This window comes from Acartia tonsa, chromosome 1, assembly GCF_053477335.1.
Source record: "Acartia tonsa isolate MP-2025a chromosome 1, ASM5347733v1, whole genome shotgun sequence".
Taxonomy (NCBI): domain Eukaryota; kingdom Metazoa; phylum Arthropoda; class Copepoda; order Calanoida; family Acartiidae; genus Acartia; species Acartia tonsa.
In genome coordinates this window covers 24573563-24600270 of record NC_137260.1, presented here as the reverse complement: position 1 = coordinate 24600270, position 26708 = coordinate 24573563, and the positions used below count along the sequence as shown (strand labels likewise).

General features: G+C 30.9%; 1 protein-coding gene across 1 annotated transcript in view; it reads left to right on the top strand.

Annotated features, from left to right (window-relative positions):
- Positions 1 to 24268, top strand: part of LOC145315622 (uncharacterized) — a 37303-nt gene extending 13035 nt beyond the window's left edge. The window contains exons 8-23 of the mRNA XM_080155609.1: positions 4162 to 4237; positions 5767 to 5885; positions 6274 to 6361; positions 15875 to 16052; positions 16469 to 16636; positions 16884 to 16952; positions 17399 to 17476; positions 17755 to 17857; positions 18439 to 18579; positions 19192 to 19284; positions 19914 to 20024; positions 20144 to 20216; positions 20849 to 20974; positions 21758 to 21897; positions 22552 to 22608; positions 23521 to 24268. Of these exons, the coding sequence (XP_080011735.1) occupies positions 4162 to 4237; positions 5767 to 5885; positions 6274 to 6361; positions 15875 to 16052; positions 16469 to 16636; positions 16884 to 16952; positions 17399 to 17476; positions 17755 to 17857; positions 18439 to 18579; positions 19192 to 19284; positions 19914 to 20024; positions 20144 to 20216; positions 20849 to 20974; positions 21758 to 21897; positions 22552 to 22608; positions 23521 to 23596 (1696 nt within the window). The 3' untranslated portion in view covers positions 23597 to 24268. The remainder of the gene's footprint in view (positions 1 to 4161; positions 4238 to 5766; positions 5886 to 6273; positions 6362 to 15874; positions 16053 to 16468; positions 16637 to 16883; positions 16953 to 17398; positions 17477 to 17754; positions 17858 to 18438; positions 18580 to 19191; positions 19285 to 19913; positions 20025 to 20143; positions 20217 to 20848; positions 20975 to 21757; positions 21898 to 22551; positions 22609 to 23520) is intronic.
- The last annotated feature ends 2440 nt before the right edge of the window (positions 24269 to 26708 follow it).

Sequence of the window (26708 nt, the reverse complement as noted above, 5' to 3'; positions counted from 1 at the left end):
TAGATATCAAAATTAAATTTTCTGTCGTTTAGAGACCCAACAATGACGGTCAGACTGCCTTTTTGCAGGTTTTTGGCTATTTTTATATTTTTTACATTTTCCCCCGTATCTTTGGTGTTTATGGTCCGATTTTCAAACTTTTTTCAGTTAAAGATATCAAAATTAAATTTCCCATCGTTTGAAGAAAACAACAATGACGGTCAGACTGCCTTTTTGCAGGTTTATAGCTATTTTTATATTTTTTACATTTTCCCCCATATCTTTGGTGTTTATGGACCGATTTTCAAAATTTTTTCAGTTAAAGATATAAAAATTAAATTTCCGGTCAATTGAAGAAATCAACAATGACGGTCAGACTGCCTTTTTGCAGGTTTTTGGCTATTTTTATATTTTTTACATTTTCCCCCATATCTTTGGTGTTTATTAATCGATTTTCAAAATTTTTTCAGTTAAAGATATCAAAATTAAATTTCCCGTCGTTTGAAAAAAAACAACAATGACCGTCAGTCCCATTCACGAAATTTTGTGCTTCGCTACTTATGGATGTTGTCATCCTTGTTTTATATAAGCATTGACCATCATTTATAGAAATCTTACCAAGACAGACTAAATTTATTAATCGAGACAAAAAAATATTGTCATTTAGTTCCTTTAAGTAGGAAATTTGTGGAATTAAAAAAAAAAGTTTTTTGCAACATTGAGACAAAATACATGATTTATAGAGAGAAAAATACATGATAGCCTAATCAAATAATTAAATATATCATTTTATAATGTTACTTTAACCCAAAATTTAAAATATTTAATTAAGTTTAAAGCTTTATTACAATAAATATAATCTTAGATTTTTGAAGATTTGGGTTTAAAGCGATGCAATATAAAAGTAAATAAAAATCTGAAAAATAGAAACATTTTTTGTTAAGCTAAAGCTAGTTTTAAAAATTCTATTTTTATTGCACAACGTCTTCCTAAGCCAATTAGTTGTGTGTAAGTTCAAAGAGTAAAAAGCCTGTACAAATTGTTCAAATATAAATATACTAGCGGCTACGCCCCTAGAGGCCTCTAGTGGCACTTTAAATGTTTTTGTTTGATAAAGTTACTACTATAATTTTTTACGTACGATACCTCTTCATTTGACGTTGAAGTCTCCTAAACGTTTTTTAAAATTTCGATTTTTTTGTCATTTCTCTTGGGAGGGTGGTGGTACCCTCCCCCAAAATAGTTATAAACCTTCCCGGGACTTATGAGAAGCTACCCTGTTAAGGAGAACCCGATCGGTTCAGCGGTTAGCGAGATCCTTCGGTACACACAGACAGACAGACACACAGACAGACAGACACACAGACAGACAAACATCCTGTTACTTTAGTATAAGGATATCATAACAAGGATGACAACATCCATAAAAGCGAAGCACTGAAACGGTAGGACAAACGGACATTAACACTTGAATAGTGTCAGAACTGAATAATCATAATATAAATTCATAAGGGTCAAAGCAAAATTGTGAGTAAATTTGGTAAAAAACTGCTTGATTCAGGATAATGTTTATGGACATACTTACATTTTTAGGACTTAATTATAGAGTTGCTTCGCTTATTACATTATACTTTGTTGTCCCAGGAATCAATAAACCAAAAATCAGATCAATCAGATGATTAGTTCTCATAAAAATTTATGGTTAAAAAAGTAAAAAAATCAACATGTTTAAAATGGACGTACGGACATTTTGGTAATGATTATAGAGTTGCTACGCTTTCTAAATCGTACCAAACTACTAAAGGAATCACCATGCAAAATTTGAAATCGATAGGACAATTCTAACATGCCTAAATTAATGAAAAAAGCTATCCGTTATGGACGGACGGACGGACGTACGGACGGACCGACTCTAATTATAGAAAAGCTTCACTTTTAAAAATATAAAAGAAACACAGCTACTTTATAAAAGGAAAAAGAAAGATAATTTCTATTGTAGAGTAAGTATTGAAGTTCTTTTTTTTTCTAGGATTAGTTAACAACTTGTTGTAGTTGATAACATTTCTATCAACTATTTCCATATAGTGAGTGAGAACTTAGCAACTATGGGATTATTATTTGATGGCCTTAACCATCTCAAAACTTAAATGTAGATATAGAGTAGCCTAAAACCATTCTGGGACCAATATGCAACTAAACTAAAATTTAGAAATATTACATTGGTTATTGTTATATCTCAACGGACACCTTAACAACTTTATTTTTAAATATGCATCTAGCGGCTGTATATTCAAGAATGGGTTGGGATGGGCTATAAAACAGAATAGAAATATCGAAAATTTATGAAATAAAATAGCCTAAAACCATCGCAGGATCACTGTGATATTTTCTTAAAATAGGATAGCGAAGTCTATTTAAGTAAACAGACACAAAAAGACCAACACACTTTATAAAATACTAGCGGATTCGCCCCTAGCCTCTAGGGGCTTTGCCCCAAGAGATGATAAAAAAAAGTTAAGGTGAAATTTGTAAAAAAAAAATAAAATAAGAAGGACCAAGGAAATCTTCTACAAAAAAAAAGAATGGGGGAGGGATTTATGATTTTGGGGGGGGTTGAGGGTGTCCCACCCCCCCGATAGCCTAAAACCACCACAGGACCATTAGATATAGTCCCTGAAGAGTAGAATCCGATCGGTTCAGTGGTTACCGCTTAAGCTTCAGACGGACGGACGAACGGACGGATAGACGGACAGACATCAAGCTACTTTGTATTATAGAAAATAAAACGCACATAACTTGATTCTTATTTGTTTATGTAATTCGATTTTCCTCTCACAAAACTAAAAAGTTTACTCTGTTCGCTTAAAATCAAATGATTCGGAGTATAAAATGTTCAGATTGCACAGAAGTATAAATATAATATATATTCTTTTCCCTTTCATAATAACGATGATATTTATAAATAAAAAATAATGTCTAAAAAATATATGTATTGTCATGGGATTTACTATACATTTTACTTTGTCTGTCTGTCTATATACCCAATTATAAAACTGAACAGAATATGTTTTAATGTTGAGTTTTTATATCTTGTTATTTTAACTAAAATGAACGTAACATTTCATTTTTCTGTTTCGCAGCTTGCTTATAGTAAAATATTTTACTGAATTTTCAATTCGAAAATTAAAAAAGAAGAAATTGCAAGTATAATTATCTAGCGCAGCACTCCCTATCACCCCCTCCCCCCTTAACAAATACTCACTCTAAGGAATTTCATGTGCACGCGCCGGTTTGTAAAAGTAAATCATCGTGTCCAAATATATTTTAAATGTTAAAAGCTTTTTTTTATTTGAAAGTATTACAAAGGGAGTAATTAGAAACAACAAAGAAAACAAGAAAAAGTATTTTCATTGTTTAATATCATGAAAATAATGCAAAACTATATAAAAGGGGTAAGACTTCTGTGAGACTGTATCTATGCAGTAATGTTGATAACAAAGCTTTAAGTATACAAAGTGACCGAGAAAAATAGCGGTGTGACGTCATAAAAATGAGGGATAAGAGGAGAAGTGGAAAAGGAAACCCCTTAAAAAGAGATGGATCTATTGACGTCACACGGCTCATTTTTCAGACACTTTGTAGAGTTTGGTTCTAATATCAGGAAAGTTTTGTATACAGGCGAAAAACTTTTTTCCTTTCAATGGGAGAGGGTAGATCAACGATCCCAAGATAGAATGCCATAGAATGTATTTATTCCTCCTCCAAAATTTTCTTCTTTTTCATCTTTATACAAAACTATATGTGATGACTTCTTTCCTCTAAAGCCATTGGCAATCATCTAGTTTAATTATAAGGAAGCTACGAGTACGCAATCAACAAAGCAAAAAAAGGCAAAGAAAATGTATTGTATTGGGTGAAATTATTTGTTAAATAAATTTGTCAAATCATTGCTGTAGTCTGGATTTTTTAAAACAATTTATTAATATTTTATAATAAAAAATTATAAGGTAAATAGCATGAAGTTACATCCAAAGGGCTAACCAATTTTGTTCTCACTCGCCTTTTAAATGTTATTTACTTTTTGGTGGGGAATACACTCTATGTATAACTTACTTTGCCTGTCTGATAACGGCCTTGTTGTTTTCAGTTGCCCTTTTTTTGTAATTGAAATATTTTTTTCAGGGGTGATGATAGCTGTACTGTGGATTCTGTTAATAGAACAAATTGTAAGAAATGCAGATACAGAAAGTGCATTCAGGTATTACAATGATGTTTATTGACTTACCTGGAATAAATAAGATGGGGAGTATATATAATGTGAATAGAAAAAATTTAATTGAATGAGTATCAAAATAAAACAAGGCAAATGGAAGGATTAGGAAACAGAATTTCTCGTATATATTCGAATCCGGTGGATAGGAACCGGTTCTCATCCATACGAAAAAACTATGTCTAGCATCGTATTATATCCAGCTTTCTACGAATATAAAAATGTACAATCATAAGATCAAAACCAGTTTTTTTAACCGGTGCCTTCGGCACCTCGGGGCTAAAAAACTAGTTTTAATCTTATAATTGTACACTCTATATCCGCGGAAAGCCGTTTATTATACGATGGGCAAAATAACTATTATCAAAAATTAGAAAACAAGTTCTATTTCCTTCTGCAATTTTTTAACTTGCCATGAAAGATAAAGAAATGGAAAGATATGAGTAATTAATCATTTTTCACATAAATATTAAATGATAACAAAGTCATAATTTGTTATATCATTTTTTAAGAGCGTGGAAGCCTTTTAGTAGGAGAATATTTTAATATTATTTTCGAGAAAATTAATTATGATTTGTTTTTGCAGTTGAATAGCAGATATCTTAATTATTATTAGGGGTGTTTTTAATATTTACCCCATAACAATCTACTGCAAACTAAATCAATTATATATCATGTTATATATACCGTAAAAAAATAGACGTGTTACTAATTAAAAGCTTATCTCTAACTATTTCCATTCAATAGTGTATAAAAGTTTATTATCTATTATTCTTATGAAACTTTAAAACAAGAAAAAAATTTTTTTTAAGCGAAGCTTTTCTATAATTAGGGTCGGTCCGTACGTCCGTAACGGTTAGCTCTTTTAATTAATTTATGTAAGTTAGAATTGTCCTATCGATTTCAAACTTCGTATAATGAATATGATTCCTATAGCAGTTAGGTACGAGTTAGAAAATCGACGCAACTCTATAATCGTTACCAGAAAGAAGACTTTTATACAAATTTATATTCTGATTATTGTGTTCTGACACTCTACAAGTGTTAATGTTAATTTTTCCTAGCGTTGCAGAGCTTCGCTTTTATGGATGTTGTCATCCTTGTTTATATAGGAATTATTGAAATCTACGACTTTAATTAAAGATTTTTAGATTCTGAATGTCAGACGTGCCTCGATCGAACTTATTTTTGCTTATTCAATTTATATTATAAAATCAATTCAATAAAGTAGCAGGGTCTGTGTGTGTACCGAATGATCTCGCTAACCACTGAACTGATATGGTTTTCCTTAGCAATGTAGCTTCTCATAGGTCCTAGGAAGGTTAATAACTATTTTGGGATAGAGTACCACCAGCCTCCCCTAGAGAATAACCCTTAAGAAAAAAATTAGCTGCAGAGGCCTCTATTGGCGAAGCCGCTATATAGTCTAAAATAAAGGGCAATTGGTGTCAGATTTTTTATATTTGTTTGTGGCACCGTTTTTACAGTTTAATTTTAACTGAAGATAATCTGTTTAGGTCGGTATGCGTCCCGAGAAAGTGGATCGTGTTGTACGGAAACGTGAGGCTATGAAAACCTCCGACACAACAGAGGATATTTTAGAACCTCCGGAAACGATGACGGAGCCGAAATACAGGAATTGATAATCATTTATTGGACTAAGATCTCTAAAACGACTTCAGTTGATATACAATGCTTCTTTCAAAAGATTTATATCCTTTTATAAAAGTATCGGGATGTTTGTCTGTCTTTTGTACCGACGGATCTTGCTAAATGCTGGTTCTAATTTACAATGTAGCTATTGATAGGACTTGGGTAGGTTTATAACTATTTTAAGAGGGGGTACCACCATCCCCCCAAGGAAAAAACCTTTAAAAGTCACCATAACTATTTTTTTTTACTTTTTCTGAATAAAAGTAAAGTTGAAAATAGGTTTAAATTATTCGCCTATATTTACATTGTTAAAGTTTGTTATAAAACATTGGGAAAAAGATGATTTTTCTAAATAAATGAATTTTTGATAGAAAAATTCGGGAAAGAGCAGATAAGAAATGCGCCAACACTGGGCAGCCAGATAAAACCAGAACAAACAAAAGCAAATTCAACACACAGGAATTTGATAGTGAAAAATCATTAGAAAATGTTTCTTAACGTTATTAAGCAGTAAAGCTACTCTATTATATTTTTTAATAACAAATAGAGAACGCTACTAATTTTGAAAGGAGAATGGCTCGAGTAGAATTGTAAACATTTGTTATTATCAGTATCAATAAACTGGGCGCACATATTAGGACTTGCAAACAAGGCTACAATCAAAGGAAAGGTTGTCTGACAGGTTGTAACTGATGCTATAGACAATGACATCCTCAACAAAGATATATGGTCTAGTAATAACAATTATCAATGTAATAAATACTCTAAAGTGTAAAATTTAAATTTTCCAATGAAAATAATTTGGGCCTTATCTTTATTTCCTTTTAATTTTATTGCTTAGAAACGTTTTGAATGACTATACACGTTTTGTTTAGATTTTGTTGTTTTTATAATTCTCTTTCGACAAACTGATGTTTGTGAAATTTAGTTGTAAAAAGAATAGGTAGGGAAGATATAAAAATTAATAAATACAATTTTCCAAAGTCTACTATTATTACTTACTTTTTAGTTACGACAGTCTCACAAAACTATTTGGAGACTTGTGTTTTAGAGGTTCTTGGGGCAATACAAATGAAAAAAACTATATTCCTCTTTTCAAAAAGCAAAAAAAAGCATTAAGATTTTAGAAATTGCACATATACTTTTGTAAATAGACCTTGTGGATCAAAGGCAAAGACCAAATTTGGAATTTGATGAGTCATCCAATGCCAGGGATTAGGACATTCATCTTACACAGTGAGGGAGGGGATATTGGTTTTCTTATAACACACAGTCCTCAAAGTCTTATAATAATGGTTTCTTATTCGTTGGATTAACAACGAATAAGAACTTTTATTGAATTTTGATTGGTTGGTTGATCATTGGGGATGTACATCAATTTATCTTTCATTGTCTTATCCCTGCATCTTACAACTTTTATGCGATTGCGAGTTTAAAAATCTTTCAGAAACCTTTCCTTTATATGCCTGTTTGTAGTTTAGTATTATGGTTGTCATTCTTTACTTCATATTTACAAGTTTCATAATTCCTAGGTTATATAAGCTAAACAAATCAGCATTCTACTGCAGGATTTTACCAAATTCATAAGATATTTAAAAGTATCTTTTTCCTTGTTAAAAGTATATTTTGAAAAATATTTCTATTTAAAATATATAAGAAATCAACATTTAAAACATTTTTCTTATTCACTATAACCTTTTATTGGCTTTATATTCATCACTTCAAGGAGAAAGCCCAATCTGTCCCGATTTTGTATCACTTTTGAAAAGTGCGATTCCTGTGACGTCGTATAAAAAGGGAAGGGGGGAAGGAAATCTCTTCCCTTTTCTCCCATCTCTTTTGAAGAGATTTTCTTCCCCCTTTCCCTTTTTCTTTCCCGAAACGTATATGACGTAACTGGAATCGCACTTTTAAAAGTGATACAAAATCGGGACAGATTGGGCTTTCTCCTCTTCAAGCCTAGAATGTAAAGTAAAGCTTTACTAAAAATCAATATGAAGCTTATAATGTAAAATTATTTAGAGTTAGTTAAATGCCCCCTCCCCCCCCCCCCTGTTTTTTTCTGTGTGTAAAAAATTAAGGGCTATAACTAAGTGACTTTTTAAATAAGGGTATGACACACAGCTGAGATTTGAATTTTTTTTTAATATCTCCATTCTGGCGGGCACAGGATGCCAGCAAACCTGGCAGGGTCATTCTCGTAAAGAGCATAAATATTTATTTTTACTTTGAATTTTAGGATCAATGTATGATTCAGCAGGTCCTGATCCTCTAGGTCCGCAAGAAATCTTTAAATTGCTCCTGTGACCGCAATTTTTAAATTAGTTACTTAAAATGTTAAATTTAAGCTTTTCTAACATGTCAACATTACATATTAAAATTTCATACATATCCAGGGGCGTCCAAGCTTTTTTAAAAAAAAAGTTTTAAAGGGGGGGGTAATTCGGTTTCGGGGGGGAGTAAAATGGCGCACGAAGCGCTCCGCAAATTTTTTTTACCCCCCCCAAAATTTTTACCCCGGGGGTAAAATTTGCTTGGGGGGAGTAATTACCCCCTCTGAAATCTGTTGGAAGGGGTAAAATTTTTTTACCCCCCCCAAAATTTACCCCCGGGGTAAAATATTTGGAGGGGGTAATTTAAATTTTATTAAAAATTTAGTATTAAAAATTTTTTTTGTTAGAGATTTTTTATTTTTGGGGGGGTATTTACCCCCCCAAAATTGTTTGGGGGGGGGGGGTAAATACCCCCTCCTAAATGGGGGGGGGAGGGTAAAATGAAAAAAATTTTGGGGGTAAAATGAAAAAAATTCGTTTGGGGGGGGGGTAATTGCCCCATTACCCCCCCCCCCCCCCTTGGAGGTCTATGTACATATCCTTCGCCGTTTTCCAGCCGACCACCGAGTGCGGCGGCTGGCACCTGCCACATACAGCAACCAGCGCTGAATTTCATATTTTGTTCTATTTATTACTCACAACTTAATTAAAATAAACACTTCACTGTGGGCTAGAATTGAATCAAGACAAAAGTAAGTGCCGAGCCCTGGGACCTATGTAGGGTGAAAATATACATAAATCCTTGATGATTCCAGGTGAAGACAAAATATTTTAGCGGGGTCTTTTGGTTTTTTTTCAATTTAAAGTTCTGAAAATAAATTGAAAAAAATATGAAAATCTTGAATAAAAAAACAAACAAAAAATGATTTGTAATATTTTTTTTTATTTAAAGATACAAACAACTTATATAAATACTCTAAGCTTTAAAAAAATCACAATTTTCAAATTTAGACTTTAAATATACAGATTTGTAGAAAAAACCTAACAACAAATTCTAACATATTTCTGATCAACATAGCAATAAAACGTCTTTTGCAAAATCTTTATCATCAAAAATAAATAGCACTTACTAAAGAATTTTTTTCATTTAAACTTATACTTTTCACATTATTTAACTTTAAAGATTGATTTTTTTAAAAGAAAGGTTGCGTGATTTTTTTATTCATAATTAATTGCCTAATTTTGAGATTCAGATAAAAAAACTTTACTACTTTATATTAATGGATAATCTTCTAGCAGCGGCTACGCCTCTAGAGGCATATGAGGCCCTTGGGTTGGGGGGGAAGTCGAACCCCCCTTACAATTACAGTTTTTTTTAATGAATAAGTCAAAAACATTTATTTTGGAGAGTTAATTCTCTTGGGATAGCGGTGGTACCCTTTCCTAAAATAGTTATAAACCTTACCAGGACATATGAAAAGCTACCATGTAAAGGAGAACCATAGTTCACAAAGACTCACATAGAACCTGTTACTTTACTATAAAGATACATATATACACAGAAACTCTACAATCAGAGTATGTCTGTTTGTTCATCCATCTGTATAAACACAATACAGAATATATTTAGTTTGCTATAGCGGCTACGCCCTTAGAGGCCTTTAGGGGCACTTAAGAGGTGAAGAAGGGGTTGAATTCAACAACTATATTTTTATTTTAGGCTTAAAAAGAAAAAGTTTTTTTTGTGTGTTGTGGTCCTTTTTAAGGGGCGATTTCTCTTCTCTTTCTCAAAAAAAGTTATAAACCTTCCAAGGACCAATGAGAAGCTACATAGTAAAGTAAAAAAATAACCATATCAGTTCTTAAGCATCAGAAAGATGGACAAACAGATATCAATCTATTTTGTATCATAAATAGTGCTTTAAAGCAGGGAGAGAAATATCATCTGGAAAAAAAAAATTTCCTATCGTTTAAAAGTTATATCCCTGTATAAAAAAGATAGGATGTCCGTGTGTTTTTTCTGTCTGTGCCTAAAGTTTTTGCTAACCGCTGGACCAATTTTGTTCTTCTTTATTGACCTATCTTTTAGACTGATAATAGGATCAACATATTAAGGAGTAGTTTAGTGTCTATTAATCCTTATATAAAAGTAACAGTTTCTGTGTCTGTCTGTTTGTGTGTGTGTGTGTGTGTGAGGGTGTCTGTCGGTACCGAAGATTCTTTGTAACCGCTTAACTGATATAGTTCTTCTTGGTTCAAGTTTTTCATGGTCCTGAGAAGTTTTGAGTTTAGAAAAAATTAGTTCCTACCCAACATTTAAAAAAAAAATTTCTTTTACATACTAAAACTGAAAGTAGGGGAGGGGTCAACTTCCCCCCCACTTATCAAGGGCCCCTAGATGCCTCTAGGGGCAAAACCGCTAGTGATAAAATAATTTTTATCTTGAATTATGATTAAATTGTTCTTTTTCCATTTATTAAAATATAATTGTAATTATCAACCTCAAAGAATATCCAGATTTAGGTAATTGGATTTAACAAGGGAAAAAGACAACATCTATAATTAGTGAAGCTCTTAAGTTTAAAAGAATACAAATAAAGAAAATAGCAAGTGTAACATACAGATACAAAAATATATTAATCAGAGCGAGATGGGACAATGGGCTGTTTATTAGACTAGTCCCCATAGTTTAATATAGGAATTTGTTATTCGTTGGCTTAACTACTTAGGGGACCTGTTGCAATTTTTGTTTGGTTGGATTATTAAATTAAGTGCCCAACATTTCAACCATTAATTGAAACATACAGAAGGGTTATCCTCCATGTATCATATTTGGGAATGTGAATCAATTTAGCGGTCATTGTCTTATCCCTTTAGATCCATGAATAGTAATTAACAATGATCAATGGTTCTTTTTTTTCTATGTAGCTTCTCATTGGTTCTTGGAAGGATTATAACTTATTTTGGGAGGGTACCTCCACCATCCTAGGAGAAATCAACCCCTAAAAAAGGACCCCATTTCACACACAAAAAATAACTTTTTCTTTTTAAGTCTAAAATAAAAATCTAGTTGTAGAATTCAACCACTTCTTCCCCTCTCAAGTGCCTCTAGGGGCGTAGCCACTAGTACCAAATAAATATATTCTGTAATTTTTTTATACAGACAGATGAACAAACAGACATACTCTGATTGTAGAGTTTCTGTGTATATATGTATCTTTATAATAAAGTAACAGGTTCTATGTGAGTCTTTGTGCACCAAGGGATCTCACTAACCACTGAACCAATATGATTCTCCTTTACATGGTAGCTTCTTATATGTCCTGATAAGGTTTATTACTATTTTGGGGAAGGGTACCATCACTATCCCAAGAGAATCAACTCTCCAAAATAAATGTTTTTAACTTTTTCATTAAAAAAAACTGTAATTGTAAGGGGGGTTCGTCTTCCCCCCCAACCTAAGGGTCCCTATATGCCTCTAAAGGCGTAGCCGCTGCTAGTAGAGTATCCAATGATATAAAGCAGTAAGGTTTTTTATCTGAATCTCAAAATTAGGCAATTAATTATGAATAAAAAAATCACGCAACCTTTCTTTTAATAAAATCAATCTTTAAAGTTAATTAATGTGAAAAGTATAAGTTCAAATGAAAAAAAGTCTTTAGTAAGTGCTATTTATTTTTGATGATAAAGATTTTGCAAAAGACGTTTTATTGCTATGTTGATCAAAAATATGTTAGAATTTGTTGTTAGGTTTTTTCTACAAATCTTTATATTGAAAGTCTAAACTTGAAAATTGTGATTTTTTAAAGCTTAGAGTATTTATATAAGTTGTTTGTATCTTTAAATAAAAAAAAATATTACAAATCATTTTTTGTTTGTTTTTTATTCAAGATTTTCATATTTTTTTCAATTTTTTTTCAGAACTTTAAATTGAAAAAAAAACAAAAGACCCCGCTGAAATATTTTGTCTTCACCTGGAATCATCAAGGATTTATGTATATTTTCACCCTACATAGGTCCCAGGGCTCGGCACTTACTTTTGTCTTGATTCAATTGTAGCCCACAGTGACTTGTTTTGATATGTTCCAATATATAAATGAATGGCTACTCTGATAAAACATGACAATAAATATCATTAGTTTGCAGTTTTTGGGTTGCTGGGCCCCTCCATGTTATTTCTGTCTGATTGCGTTTTAATGCAGGCAGGGAGGGGCCATTTGACTGGTAATTACACTGGTACCCAAAATTTTAAAATCAGAATCGACTTAAATATATTTGGTACTTTATTAAATTTTTATTGATTGTTTTGTTAAGTATGGTTACCAAATGTTTTAAAGAATAGATCTAATCTAATGTGTTTTTTTTATCATTAAGGCCCTACATTAATTTATCGCCCATTGTCTTATCCCTTAAGATCCCTGTTTTTTGGTCTTTGCCCCTCCCACCCTCCCACAACTTCGTTTCTTTAAAATGCAAATTTTTAAATATTTTCATATTTTAGATTTTACAGAAAAGATTTAAATTTTTTTTTCATTTTATTTTGAGGGGGTGGGTTAGTCGACCCCACTATTTTAATTTTAGTTTTAAAAAGAAAAATATATTTTTTTTTTTTTTTTGGGGGGGGGCGTTTTTCATTTTTTTTGTGTGGGAGTTGGGGGTGTCCCACCTTCAACCCCCACAAATAGTTATAAACCTTCCTGGGACCTATAAGAAGCTACCCTGTAAAGGAGAACCCGATCGGTTCAGCAGTTAGCGAGATCCTTCGGTACAAACAAAGAGACAGAAAGACATCTTTCTACTTTGTATTATAGACTAGCGGCTACGCCCCTAGAGGCCTCTAGGGGCACTTGAGGAGGAGAGAGTCGAATATAATAATTCAATTTCTTATTTTAGATTTTAAAAGAAAAAGTAAAAAAAAATTGGGGGGGGGGGACGAAAATTTTTGGGGGGGTTGGGGGTGTCCCACCCCCCAAGAAAATAGTTATAAACCTTCCCGGGACCTATGAGAAGCTACCCTGTTAAGGAGAACCCGATCGGTTCAGCGGTTAGCGAGATCCTTCGGTACAGACAAACACACAAACACGCAAACACACAAACATCCTGTTACTTTATTATAAGGATACTGTATAGTTTAAATTCCTTAGAGTAGATTAGGTAGATGAATTAACTAATCTGGCTTAAAATTATAAATTTTTATTAAGTTTTAATTCATCTTCCACGAATGAACTCTTGTTAGTTCATAAATTTATTTGCCGCTTATTGCCATTTCCCTGTTAATTAAAATTAGGTGCAAGTTTGTTTGTTATAATTTGTATCTACTCTTTGACTTTAAAAAAAAAATTTCTACGCTGTAAAAAATGATTTTTTTTATTTGTGATTACTTTTATGTTAAAAAAATTATACTTATGCAGATTTAACACATATTCTTTACCTCCCCTCAGTCTACTTAACCCTTAACAGTCGGGCCCTTGCCGCACCTTAATCAGTCGGGGGGGGGGGGGGGGCGTTCAACGCCCCCCCCTTATTATCTCAGTTCCTATTAGAGCTAGAGGGCTAAAATTTTTTGTGAAAGTCCCCTGTGTTATGATGAATTTCCGACCTTAAGTAAGTCAAAGTCAATTTTCGCTTCCTTCACCCTTTTATTTAACAACCTTTGTTTTTAGGTCCTTTTTTACTTAAAAATTTCAAACGGCTGTAATTTTTTTATTTTTGAAGCTAGAAGAAATTTTTTTTTGCAAAAAATTTTTATTTTTATGTAAATTTTATATTTGAAATATCAAAACATAAATTTCAGCGGCTGCAGCTGTACTTGGCAGCTGCCAGCCGCCGCAGTCGGCGGTCGGCGGGAAAACCGCGGCGGATCTTTATGAAATTTTAATATGTTATGTAGACATGTAAGAAAAGCTTAAGTTTTAAATTTGAAGTTTCTAAGTAAAAAATTGCGGCCACAGGAGCCTTTTAAAGATTTCTGGAGACCTGGAGGATCAGGACCAGCAGGATCATACCTGGAACCTGAAATTGACTTGAAGACCTGTATTTAATATGAGGATGTACTACTAGAGGATATTTTAGTATTTTGGTTAGATAAAATGCTTTGTTTAAGTCAAACAAATATTTTTGTTCTTTACCTGGATGACCCTGCCAGGTTTGCTGGCATCCTGTGCCCGCCAGGATGGAGATATTCAAAAAATTCCAACTCTCAGTTATGTGTCATACCCATACTTAAAAAGTCAAGCAGTTTGGGCTCTTTATCTTTCACACACAGAAAATGAGATAGAAAAAACCGGATGGGGGGGCGTTCAACGCCCCCCCCCCCGACCGTTAAGGGTTAATAGATTCAAAATGCAAAGACATGGTGTTTCTATCGATAGAATAAATATTTTTGACTTTTTATTTTTTACACTCATTTTTTACAGTACATAAAATGCTGATAAATTATTTGTCACTGCTTCCCATCATTCATTGGTTCAGTTTTTTCATTATTTTGGTTGAAAACAAATCCTTTAAATTTTGAAATCAGTAAATTTTTTTTAAACCTAAAAGGGCGAATACCATTGATTGCAGGCTGTTTGTATTCATTTTATTAACACACTAGATTGTACGACATTTGTCTTGAAGTTCTAACATAAGTAAAAAGGATAAGAGGATGAATACTCACCCCTTTTTCATGGTAAAATACTACTTCCCCATCCCTAAATTTAGAAGCAGACGAAAATCAAAAGCCGCCCAGGGCTTTTTGTAAGTCAATCATAAATAATAATGTGAATAAAAAGAAAAGCGATATTTAGCAAACAGCCGTGGGTGGTCAGAATCAGCTGAATGTTCATTATGAAAAAAATTTCCCCCTTTTTAGAAATAGAAGGATTCATCTTTCATGAACAAATTTTTTTAAATAAAAATAAAATTCTATGTAATCTTTAATTAAAACATTAAAACGAAAATATCTAATCTAATATTCTTGCCCTAAATATGGAAATAGTAAAAGTAAAAAAATATTTTTTTTTATAATTTTTAATCCTCCCATTTGAAAAGTAGTGGAATAGCAATAAATTTTAGCGCGGCAACAGCGCTGAGTAGGCCTCTAGGCCCACTGCCTATTTTCGTCTTCTAGTTGCTTCGATTCCTCTCTTTTATTTTTTTCTCTATGAGTTCTAATTGGTTTTGGTATTCATTCATGTGTTTCAAGGTTTCAATAGGCAAATGTATTCTGTATACTTTGAATGGTATGTACCAGACATAGCAGCATTATTAATGACTCCTGTGGACCAGACCTGAGTCTTATAGCTACGCAACATCAAGTGAGCAAATTGGTATTTACGCTAATTTCTTGCAGTATTTCAGTTCAGCTTTGCAATTATCAATTAAAAGAACAAATATTAAGGTTAAACTCAAAAAGTTATCATTAAAATGTTAATAAATTTTCCAATTTAGCTTCAAAACCGATTAATATCCGCTGGATTAGAACCGCTTTCTAGCCATACTGAAAAATTATGAATAGCATCGTATTATAGACAATTTTCACCGAATAATAAAATAATATCACAATTTTAATACCAGTTTTGTAAGCCCGGGTATTCGGCCAATCGGGGTTAACAAAACTGGTTTTAACCTTACAATGTGTTAATTTAATAATCAGGGAAAGCTGTTTGTATTACGATGCGATTGATAACTATTCCACTATTAAACAATGTTGTAACAGAGCATTGAAGAAGACGACATAGGGGAAGCAGAACAAATACCACAACCAACAACAGAATCTCAATATGACTGTAACCAAACTAACACAGATGTTCTAAAGGATGAGACAATGGATAAATTTCTTACCACAAATGAAGAAGGAAATTTTGGACTGAAAGGAGAATCCAGTTTAGAAACAGGAAAGATATATATATGTATTATGTATTTCATAAAATTTTCTACCCTTACATCATTACATAGCATCTATTTGTGAAGCTTTGTAAAATGAACTAGAATAAAGATTATTCAGGTTAGGAAGAGAAAATCAAAGGTATTTAAATAATTTACCAACGGCAAACTTTACTCACATGACTTGTACCTATAAAAGAATGAAAAGAATCTTTGGGACATAAAAGTATTTGCATGTTACAAGGTAAAAAAGAGAAAATTAATGAATTCAGAGTTATTAAAGACTAATGGTACAGATAAAGGATAGCTTATAAAATTTAATTTAGTTAAGCCTAGTAAGCACTTTCATCCTCTTAGTTCTAATATTAACATTACAAATATTAAGAGAAAGAAAGTCCTTTCAAATAAATATATTCATTAACCCTAGACCAAAATCTTGTAGAATTATCCGCAGACATGATTAGCTCTATAACCTCTTCTTGGTCTGATTTTCAAGGCACAGAACAAAATCAAGTTACAAATAAACAATTTGGGATAGATTTGGCTGGTCTTGTTAATGAAGTTTTTCAAGATGATGAAAGGAGGTCTAAAACAGGTTTGTCTCTAAAATTTATACCTTTTTTTATTTAAAGTCCTTAATTTTACAATTTACTTAGTATAAAAGGATGCCCTACATTAAAAGCATTAGGATCGACCGTTTCATGAATTTTGAAAAGTTTAGTTAGGTAAAAGATATGGCCCCGGAAAAAAATAATTCTCGGGGTTACCCCCACTTCCACTTAGGATTAGGAAACTAATAAACTAAACAAGAAACGAATATTTTCAAACAATCATTTTATTAGAAAAAGTACCTGATATGTCATCCGTTAAAGTAAACTTATGGCCAAAGGAAGCTCAGAAAAAATATAAAGGTAAATAAAAGGTATTTATTTATTACCTGTTTTAAAGTAATTAAATTTTAGATGTCCCACATCAAAATCTAACTAATCCATATAGATTGAATGCACTTTTCATCAGAGAAAGAGAGAGGGGACAATGGGCTTTTTTTAAACAGAGTTTTAAAGTAACGATTTCTTATTCCTTGGCTTTACAACTTTAGGACTTTTAATGAATTTTGATTGGTTGATTTATTAAATAGAGTGTCCATACGTTTTAACCAATAATTGAAATATACAGATGGAGTAATTTTGTGTATTAACATTGGAGATGTACATCAATATAAGTCGGCTATTGTCTTATCCCTTTAGATCCCTGACTTTTCATATATAAAATTTCTTAAACTAAAATTACTCAAACAACTGTATTTTAAAATTAACTTTTTACATTCTTATTATTTTGATTCAAATTTGTTTTCTAGAAAACGAGGAAAAAGTAATGTCCTCTTCAAATATTGCCAGAAGTAGTTTTGTTGATATCAAGGACAATGTAACCTTAGGTAAATATTATTCTAAAATTCTAATTATTAATAGAACTTTAATACTATGAAAATTTCTACTACTGTTTATTATACTATACATTTTTTTGTTGGAGCTAAAGTTCTCGGAAAATGCTGTTCTAATTTTTATACTATTTATGGAAGCTTTATAAATGTCGTGATGTAGTTTCTGGCTATGTTCCTGATCAACTACCCTCCCTTAGAGGGTAGAAGTGAAGCAAATAGGATTGCTAAAAGTATTATACAGTAAATCTTAAATTTAATTAGAATTTTTTCAGATTTGGGGTTAACCATTGAAGAAGAGTTTAAAATTTACACTTTAATGGCCAAGCGTGATCATATGTTTTCAACATTGTGGACTGTTCTTAGAAGAATGCCTAGGTCAAAATTTTCTTAAATATAAAAAAAATTCTTTCTTTGATTTTAGTGTCTGTCTGTCCTTAAGTCTGTTCTACTGCTCTACTGCCAGTAATGCAAATGTTGCCTTTTTTAATTGAAATTGTAGATAGTTTACTTTCAAGTATGGATTCGAAACTGATTAATACCCACTGGATAAGAACTAGTTCTGAGTCATAATGAAAAAAAATATATATCTTTGGTATTTTTGGCCCAAGTTAAATTTTTTTGATTATATTATCATATTTAAATTTCCAGACTAATAAGCTAAGCATCTACTTATTATGTTTCTTAAGTGGTGTCTTTTAATACTTTTATGCTTCGCTACTTATGAATGTATTCATCCTTGTTTCCTTACAATTATTCTATTTTTTAGGTTTATTCAAAGATTTACAGAATTTCTAGGGTCTGTATCAACAGCAACGAACACTATTTTTACTACCCGACGAATTCCTTCTGGTTTTTATTTCCTGGTTGAGAAGATTCACTATGTCATTTTGACAAAGATCAATTCTGCCAAGTAATTATATTTTGTTATTTATCATAATTAACTTCACCTTCTTTAGGTTCATGAGCATCGTCACAGGTTTTATCGCCTCCTTAACAGAGGGCCGCCGGTCATGTATTGTAACAGAGAAGATTCTGCCAATCAGTTTTCTACCTGGCTTTGAGAAATTGAATCTTAAACAGCTCACCAAATTTAGCAAGTATGTTGCAGCGGTCATCTTGATGCTATTTTTATAGTTTGGTGGTAGATTTTGTTTTTGGCCTTTGAGAGTAGCCATTTATGTTTATGGGACACATATTTATTGCACGATACATTTTGAAACTTACACCACACATGTTGGAAATTGAAAACATACTAATGGAGCATGAGTTAATATGTTATTGTAATTATTTATCGTTATGGAACACTCTTATAACAAGGGGAGAAGCTATAATCATAGATTCTGTACAACCAGTTATTTTGTAAATTTAGAAACTATTCGAATTAAAAGGATGTGTTCTATTACATATATTCAATATCTTTCTGACCGTTAAAATACTACAGTTAATCGCTATTTATAGATATTTTATTTATTAACCCGAAATGATTAGAAAAGTAATTTACAAAAAAAAATTTAAGAAATCTTTGAGTGTATAGCTTTTCTCTTAATTAAACAAACTATAAAATAAGAGGTCAATGTTTTGAACATGGCCATTTTGATAACTATTATGTAAAAATCATGGACAAACTGTTCACATAAAAACCTAAAAAAAATAAAATACATATAACATAAACATATAGTTTTTTTTCTGAATTTAGTTTTTGTATTTAGGTTGTTTCAATTTGAATGTGTGCACAATATTGATGTTAAGACCAGATTAAAAATGATACATTTTACCTTGCCAGCTATAGAAATTCTTACCAGGTAAACAAGATTTCACCTTGACAGCTATAAGAATTCTTACCAAGTAAACAAGATTTCACCTTGCCAGCTATTGAAATTCTTACCAGGTAAACAAGATTTCACCTTGCCAGTTATAGCAATTCTTACCAGGTAAACAAGATTTTACCTTGCCAGCTATAGAAATTCTTACCAGGTAAACAAGATTTCATCTTACCAGCTATAGAAATTCTTATCAGGTAAACAAGATTTCACCTTGCTAGCCATTGAAATTCTTGAAATTTTTAATTTTGAAAAGACAAAACTTTAGAACCTATGGAGGGCTCAGTTATACAATTAGGAATATTGAATAAATTATAACAATCTTCAAATAAAATTGTAAACTCGAGTTACGATTATTAGATTACAATTTGGATTACAAATACACACAAATACATTAAATAGAACTAAGAATTAAAAATTGAGAAAATCAGATTGGGATTACACATACACAGTACACATACAAATACATTAAATAGAATTAAGAATTAAATATTGAGAAAATCTTCAATAAATCTGTACCAATCAAATACTTTGGTAAAGTCTAAGTGACTTCTAATAGTAAGACTCGTCGATATTTAATCTTTGAAGTTATTGTTCACATTATATTTTAGGGGCATAATCCATGGAAACCGGGATAAGGGAACCTTTCTGAACCAGCACAGGGCTGCAGGGACTCTCAATCCGGTCTTTGAAGAAATTCTTAAACAAATAGAGGGACTAGAGTAAGTATTTTATCATTTCTTTAGTAGTTTTAAATAATATTAAAATTTAATTTAAAAAATAATATTTAAGACAAATTCACATGATTTTTACAAATTATAAGTTCATCTTTATGTTTTAGTGAAGTAAAAAGCTTCAGTCCTCTGAATTTGGATATTTTCACTTCTCCATGGGCTGTCTCTCAACAGGATGAGGTAGGAAATTTGTTTAATTATTAAACACTAAGAAAAAGCTTCGCCCCTAATCGCTTGTCGCCGGGGAGGCGATAGGTTCGAATCTCGGGCTGACACTGCATCATAACTAAAGACGTTAAAAATTGTTCCTACTGCTGCTATGTCAGGTGCGCAACTTAAATAGTAAGAGTAGAGGGAATATATAAGGTTGTTTGATTAATGTTACTTAACCTAATATCCTTGGGTGTTAGAGTATCGCATCCCATTACACACGGATAATTCTTAGGATTCTCTAGATGATCACTTAAAAATCGAAGAAGAATCTCGCCCCTGCGAATTAAGGTTATTAAGCTTCGCCCCAGCCTATTGCCTTAATATCGCGAGGGTTGGTGGGCTACTTCAAATTCGTCTTAAAAATACCTTCCCATCCTCTTTATAATCCTTTTTATTGGATGTCACAGTCAATACGAATATAGCCATGCATCAAATAAACCAATTTAGTATATTCCTTGAAATAAGACCCCATACGACTTTTTGATGGTTTGACTCCGAATGGATTGGGTCTTTTTATGAATTCAAATGCAGTTTTTTGTGAGAAAACGCGAAAATAATGTCTATAATATATCAGCATTTTTCATAAATTTTTTTATCAGGATAAGTTCACAAACACCCTGAATGAGATTGGTCACGTGATCGGTGATGACAAGAAGCTTGGGTGTCTCTATTTCTTTCTGCTCCTACTGTCTCCTATCACTGTAAATGTGAGCCAGGTAAAACAGGTACTGCATGCTTTAATGGATTTGTCAACGGTTATTATTATATATTTGGGTATGATATCTATTTACTTGAAATCTTTATGGTTAAGTCAAATTAATATTTTTTGTCATAAAAAAATAATAATTGTTACAAAATCCAAAACTTTTAATAGTGCTATGAAAATATCAAAGTTATATTGATACAAAAGGCAGGGCAGAATTATTCTCTCCAATCATCAGTGGAAATTTCTTCTTTTGACTTCTTCATGGTGTAACCTAAGAAAATTTACTTACTTATAATTTTACTTTGATTATTGAATATTGATATGTAAAATTATCCTTCTGAATTCTGATAGAGCAACTGAAATCCCAACTTATCATTTAGTGTTAGGTTAAGTGAAGTTTAGGAAATCACTGCAGGGTTAAAGTTGTGGCTACTGGATAGAAATAAACCTCTGAAAAAAGCAAATTAAATTCAATTTCAAATTTTTTAAAACTAAGATTTTCTAATGTTTTCTTTATATTTAATATGTTCATAAACATAAAATTTTTAATAATTTATTGTTACTTGTTATCGTAAACATTGAAAATTAATCTTTTTAATATATGAAACAAAAATATGTAAGGCAGTGATAAAGCACTTAATGGAGTTATTTGTAAAGTCAAAATTCAAGATGCAGTTCAGTGCTTTGATACTTGTTTTTATCTTTAAGTGCATTATCCCTTCTCCTTCTGATATAAAACACACACATACAGACAAGCACACATTACTAAAAACATCATGTTGATGGTGTTATTTTATACCAGGAGAAGAAATATCTAATCCTCCAGGTGCATCCAGAATTTGAGCGGATCCGCAGCAACTTGTCCTTGTTGACTTATAGATATATCAGATCAAAGACCAAGAATATTGAGGAGGCAAACTCAACCATGGATACACTTACTAGGTGAGTACAATATAGATGCTTATTGCGAGTAGCCAAGTTTATTTACATTTAACCTAATCTTATTAACTATTAAGATAATACACAACCATGAAAAGAAATTTTACTATCCATACTGCCATAGGACACCTGCAGTCATCCAGGTGTTAAGGGAACATATTGATATGACTTTAAAAAAGCGGTTAACACACGCACGTCAAACTTAATTCTATCTTCAATGTAAAATCCTACAATTTTTTTTTATCTTTTACAAAAACACTGCATAAAATGATATACCATCTTATTTCACATGTTTCATATTAAAAAAAAACACAAAATTTTTAGGGATTTGTTATAAAACTATTTTCAATGGGGATTTTTTGTAAAGCAAGTAATAAAGAAAGACTCTAATAACTCAGAGGGAGAGAGAGATGCAGCAATAGCCTGTTTATTACACTAGTCCTCGAAGTTTTTTAATAACGTGTTTCGTTGGTTTAACAAATTTGGGACTTAAGTGAAAATTGATTTGTTGGCTAATTAAGTTGAGTGGTCAAGCGTTTTGCCCACTAATTTTAATCTACAGAAGGGGTAATTTTGTATATCATCATTGGGAAAGTACAACAATTTATCGGTCATTGTATTATCCCTTTAGATATATGCTAATAACTGATATTATAGATTGATCCATGACATCCACGAGTGTGCGGATATTCACAGAAACAGAAGAATCTTTAGGTAAACTAATAGTAGTGAGTTCAATAAATCTTCAATTCCCTATGACTTTTCTATCGGTTCTCTTCATCTTTTGTTTTAGTCTTTTGTCTTAATTTGTCAAATTCGACTAATTGCACATCTAATTATCATAGGAGAAATTTTGTGTGGTGTGTAGAAATCGCTTTTTGACATTTTTTGATTTCATTGGCACCTTTTATTTTTTTACTACACCAAGAACCTTTTTCAGACCACATGAGTTTCCAAGTTTTGATAACCTAATGATAGCCGTTGAAGAAGAACTTGAAAATGCAAAAATAAAATAACAAAATCTCATTTGAATATGCAAAGTCCTTTGAAATTAGATTCTTATTTATAGCTTTTTGTAATGTAAATGTTTGTTTTTAATCTGATTTTCAGTAACTATAATGATTTTTGTAATTGTTAAATTTATAGGGTTTTTAACTTTTTAAAAAGTTTAAAAATCCTAGTTTAAATCAAAATTTAGTTAGCATTATGAAGTAAAATCAAAGATGTTAGAGAAATTTATATTAATGATAAAACATTTTAGATGATTTATATGTAATAATGTTGAGTAATTGAAATATCTGCTTGATTTTGTAAAACATTTTTTAATAGAATAAGTAAAAGAATAGGGGGTTTTTACAGGGCGGAAGGCGACATTCAACTATAAGTTTTAATGGTACCCAATGCTGAACAAACACGCTTTCTTAAAACTTTGAGAACTCATATTAAATCAACTATCAAAGTCTAAAATTTTCAACCCTTAATTTTAATCTTCAATAGATAATTTTGCCTTTTTTAACTTTGGATGTAATTGTAGAATTAGATCTTATTATCAGCCATTGTCTTATCCCTTAAGATCCCGATTTCTTTATTTTTTACTATAATTATTTACTTAATGTTATTATTTAGGCCTCTAGAGTTTCCAAATTTTGATGATTTACTAGAAGCCTTGGAGACAACAATTGTTAATATCTCAATTCCATGATCCTGCAACTTGTTGTAAATTTTCTTATTCTGCTTGTCAGTGAGCATCATTATTTTCTAACTCTATTTACTATCTTACTAGCAATTTTATGTGTAAAAATAAATATACCTGTTTCAACTTTTTCTTCTTCGAATTTATATTCTTATTATTATTATCAAATACAAAAAATAGAACTATAAAAACCAAAAAGAAATTTTATATCTGTACCTAAATATTTTTATTTCAATGCATTTTAGTTCAAATAATGTTGTGCATTTATAACTATTTTAATAAATGAAGCACATACCTTTAAGTTTCGTGAATTTTTAACATTAAAAAGTAAAAGAAAAATCTTACAGTTTTTATTTGAAAAATATAATGATCTCGTAATATTGATATATTCAAACTTTAAATTTTGATCAAGTTTTCATTATTTGCACTGTTTTTAATTCAGAGAAATGTACTTTATATTTATTTATTGGTTTGAGAATTTGTTTTTAAAAGTTTACATTTTAATAATAATTAATATTTTTACATAAATTAAAAAAATTTCTAATCAATAAATGTCACAATTGTTATAATAATGATATTATATGTCATATAAATGTTTGTATTTTTGTAAATTATTCTTTGTTATCATTTTTCTATGAAAATTTTATAATTTTGCAAAAAAAAGTAAATAAAGACTTATTATTCTTATTCTTTTATTTATATACTTACTATTTGATTTACTTAAAACTTTTTGAATATTTTTGTACTGAGGTGGGCGGATTCGTGGAACACGTGCGGTAGGCTAACTGCTGCTTATAGAGAAGCTTCGCTTTCAAATCAACAAAAACATATAATTTTATTTCAATTATAAATTTACAACTAATTATAATGAATTTCCAAGGGAGAGCAGCTACTCAGTTTTAGGTCTGACCACTACATTTTCTTGATTGAATATTTTTCATCTACACATTTTCAATCATTAAGTCGATCTAATTATAATGTCAGTAGATCAAATTGACATATTTGGTGTGTTGTGTATGTATGTGTGTAGTCTCCTGATTCTCTGAAATTAGGATTTAGATTTGAGTAATTATTTTTTATATTTTTGAATTATTACATCTATGCTATTTGTTGAGCTTGAGCTGTATGTGATTTATTCGATTCTACCAAACAATAATGTTGACAAACAGACATTTTCTGTTGCGAGAGGTCCAAAAAGTGTCAGATGGCTTGCTAGCCTTATGATAAATTTATGTAAAAAACTATGTTTTATTTGAATGTACGGCAACATTCTAAATGTAGAAAAGCGTCAGTAATTAAAAAGCATTTAGTTGATTAGTGATTAAAACTTTCCGATTCGAGAAAGTGGTATTTTTTATCTAAATAGACAAGAGAAAAAGAAATAGAAGACTAACTTCTATTTAAAGTGAAAAGTAAAGTATGAAAAAGAGAAGGAAAGGGGGTAAAATCGACGGAGTATTTAGAAGTAAACATTGTACTATACAAATGGCGGTATCAGGAAAAATACTAGGAGGGGCAAGCAAGAGTGAAACATTGTTATGTTTCTTCATTCATACCAACCTAATAGTAATATTTATATACTATAGTTTAGTTAATTTATCTAACTCTGATCAAATTCAATTCAGGGCAAATGGAACAAATTATCTAAAAAAACATTAAAGTAAAAGAATAAAAGGAGTACAAGCTATATGTAACTTTACCCATAGGGTGCTGACTTATCAGCCAATAGCGTCGGAAATATTAACTCAGCCAAGTTGCTACAAAAGAGCAGAAAGAAATTTGCTAGCAAGTGAAAAAGATCCACACCACTTGGTCCAGGTAGTTGTCTGGGTTATACATCTATACTTTAACATTTATTTATAAAACAATAACAGACTTGAATTGTGTAAATATAAAATTTACACAAAATTTAGAATTTGTATGCAAAACTCTATTTAAAAAATTTCAAAATGTACTTTTTTTCTTGCTAATTATAGAAGTTCACCTGGTAGTTTTAAGAAAACACCAGTAAAAAACCTAATGAAAAAACTTGTCAAGTATTGACCGTCCGTCTCAGTTTTATCTTAGTGATACTGTTGGGCAGGTCAACTTGCACATTAGCCTGGCTCAAAACTAATCTTTTTTTTTGGATAGCATAACACAAAATATTTGCTTATCTTAGTGATTATATACAGTATATAAGTAAGGTAAAAAAAGTAAAACAAGTCTGGAAAAAAAACTTCTTTTGATAAATCTGAACTACAGGTAATGGATACCTTTAATCAAAAAACGTTTATTTTAAAAAGACCAATGATTGTTGTTTAACTGAATGTACAAACGAAAAAATAGCACATAAAATAAGAATATCTAGCATAAAAAAAGTAACATCAAACTCATAAAAATTTGTAATTGAAATTAGTTTTTCTTAAATCTTTTAAATCCAGGTAAAAAGGTCTCAACTTTGATGTCTATCTAAAAGAAATTGATAATATAAACTATAAAATATAAAAGTTGCTGTGTTAATTATCATTATCAATAATTGTAAGTCTATACAATATACACATTGTGACGCGATAGGGAAGGTCACCTTATACACATTCATACATAGAACAGACGGACAAACAGACAGTAAGGCAGATATTCTAAAAATGTTACTTCCTCATTCTAAATGGTCTAGACATTTCAAACTAATTGATAACATTATGCTTTTAGTAATTTACATTTTATATGACGCAAAGAAAATATTTTTTTTTTCTATCATATTTTTGTAATTTTAATATATGTATGTGAAATAATATAAAAAATGAATTTGTTAAAACCTATAAAAATACACTAGGGTTATAGAAGCCTTTTATTGAAATCATTTTATGTTCTGATTCATTTCCAAAGTTGATCAAAATAATATCAAATAAAAAAAGAGGTAATTACTAATAACTAAAATGATCATTCTTGATACAAAACATATTCAGAAATTAAAGTTTTTAAAAATTAGTTGCAGTAATTGTTTTCTTCCAATTTTTAAAAAATGCAGTAATTGTTTTATTCCGGTTAAATATTACTTTCAGAAATTTAATTTGACCGAATTTTCCAAATGTCAAGATATTTAGATTTTAAAATTGAAAGAAGAAAACGAAAGTGAGAC